Below are 2204 nucleotides of genomic sequence, written 5' to 3' on the forward strand. Positions count from 1 at the left end.
AAACTATTTAAATCAAATATTAATTTTTAAAAATCATTTTTTATTTTTTATAAATAAACAAAAATTTAAACTAAATCATACCAAACGTAACTTAAGTCATTTAGGCCTCGTTTACTTTACAGATTTGAGTTTTTAATTTAAGTTGTGATGTGATATTTTTTAAAAAATTTTAACTATAATAAAAAAAATTAAATTTGATATTTTTTAAAAATTTTTAACTATAAAAATTAAAAATTAAAAATTTGAATGATAAAATGAGAAAACCTTGTTATTATCCGAAAGAGTATTTACGGAAAGGAAGCGAAGTTTCCCGGTAAAATCCCTCAATTTTCGCATATACCAAAAACCATACCCGAAAGAAGAAAGCAGAAGAGGGAGATGGAGACGCGTACTAGTCTTTTTCCCCACATCCAAATTTCCACGGTCATGGTCTTCTTCTTTTCTTCTTTTTCCTTGTCCTTCACTCTCCATTTCCCTCTCTCTTCTTGCCTTTTCAAACGCTTGAAAAACCAGCAAACCAAACCCAAAGAATTATTCACCAAAATGGATTGACCAGCATTTATACGGACCCCCCCAACTTGATAAAAATTCCCACAACTTGCTCTTACAAGTCCATTTCCTTCCTTTTCATTTTGATTATAAATTCATATTCATATTCTTCTTCTGTTTCTTTTTCAACGTAAACGTGTTCATGGAAGTCATGGAGTCCGAAACCGCCATTGCTTCTAAGGTTCAGAGGCTGAGATGCTCGGTCCAGAACTACGATTGGGGTCGGAAAGGCGTTGACTCTACCGTCGCCGAGCTTTACGCTCTGAATTCCGGCTCGGAAATCGACCCCGAAAAGCCTTATGCTGAGATCTGGATGGGAACTCACGACTCAGGACCCTCCTTCCTGGTTCCGAGCGAACACAAGAGTAATGGAAATCTGTCGGTGGAGTTCGGCAGCCATGGCGAGAGCCTCAAGTCTTGGATTTCCAAGAATCCTAGTGTGCTCGGCGAAAAGGTCGTCCAAAGGTGGGGCAGTGATCTTCCGTTCTTGTTCAAGGTATTGTTCTACATGCTGTTTGAATTTCCATTGGATTCCTGGCTTTTCCAATTAGTCGAGTTCTTCAATGGTAAATTTTAATGGAAATCTGTGTGGTTCGTTGTAGGTGCTTTCGGTGGCCAAGGCATTGTCAATACAAGCTCATCCGGATAAGGAATTGGCCAAGACTTTGCATAAGTTGCAGCCAAGTGTCTATAAGGACGACAATCACAAGCCTGAGATGGCTCTCGCCATAACCGACTTCGAGGCTCTTTGTGGATTCATCAGTCTCCAGGTTCGAATTTTTAGTTTCCTTATTCTTTGATTGAATTGGATAGAATTTGGCAAGTTTGTTTCCATTTCTCCATCAATTCTTCCAGAAATATATGACTTCTTCTACTACTCATAAGCTTATTGTTGCTCTCTAGTAATTGATACAAGATCTAGTCGTCTTAGAATCCTTTTTGTGACTTATTTGGCATATATGTTGATTGTATTCTTAATTTGTGCCTGGGAATGGGTTTCTAAATTTGGCTCGATATTGTTTTTATGCCTGACTTTTGGGTTTATCTGGTAAGTTTGTTATCTTATGTCGTTATGTTAATTGCTTTGATGAAATTTATGAAAGATTTTTCAGATTTACGGTAAACTTGCTGTTTCCATAGAGTAATCTTTGTGAACGCGTATCATATATAAGATGATTGATTAGTTGGAGATGATATTTGAGATACAGAGCTCTCTTCATGTATGCGCATTCTTTGTTAATGTCTTGACTTTTCTTATTTAAGATGATTGACTTGGGATATTCTCCAGGAGCTCAAGTCTGTGCTTCATGACGTTCCTGAGATCGTAGAGCTGGTTGGAAGTACAGATGCAAACCAACTCTTGAATCTCAGTGATCAAGATGCGGAAGAAAAAGTAAAAATTGTTCTGCGTTCAATTTTCACCAAACTCATGTCAGCGAGCAAAGAGATGATAATTGAAGCAACTTCCAAACTGAAAGACCGTCTACACTTTGAAAGTCAGGTCTGTTAATGATTTGAATTTCTTTTTCGTCAAACTTCCATTACCAAGTAATAGCTGGCTTCAACAATTTGGGACAGTTTTAGATGTTGGAACTTTCTTTCTTTCTTTCAATTTCCCGTCTCCCCTTGGTTTGACAATATATTTATATATATAT

General features: G+C 36.9%; 1 protein-coding gene across 1 annotated transcript; it reads left to right on the top strand.

Moving 5' to 3' along the window:
* Positions 1–337: 337 nt before the first annotated feature.
* LOC21383933 (mannose-6-phosphate isomerase 1) lies at positions 338–2050 on the top strand (the record flags this gene model as incomplete). Its single annotated transcript, XM_010100113.2, has 3 exons — positions 338–1045; positions 1152–1319; positions 1838–2050. Coding segments are annotated over exons 1-3 (735 nt in total), but the record flags the coding sequence as incomplete, so codon positions are not given.
* Between the last annotated feature and the right edge of the window lie 154 nt (positions 2051–2204).

The sequence above is a fragment of the Morus notabilis genome, unplaced genomic scaffold (genome assembly GCF_000414095.1).
Source record: "Morus notabilis unplaced genomic scaffold, ASM41409v2 Scaffold11732, whole genome shotgun sequence".
Taxonomy (NCBI): Eukaryota; Viridiplantae; Streptophyta; class Magnoliopsida; order Rosales; family Moraceae; genus Morus; species Morus notabilis.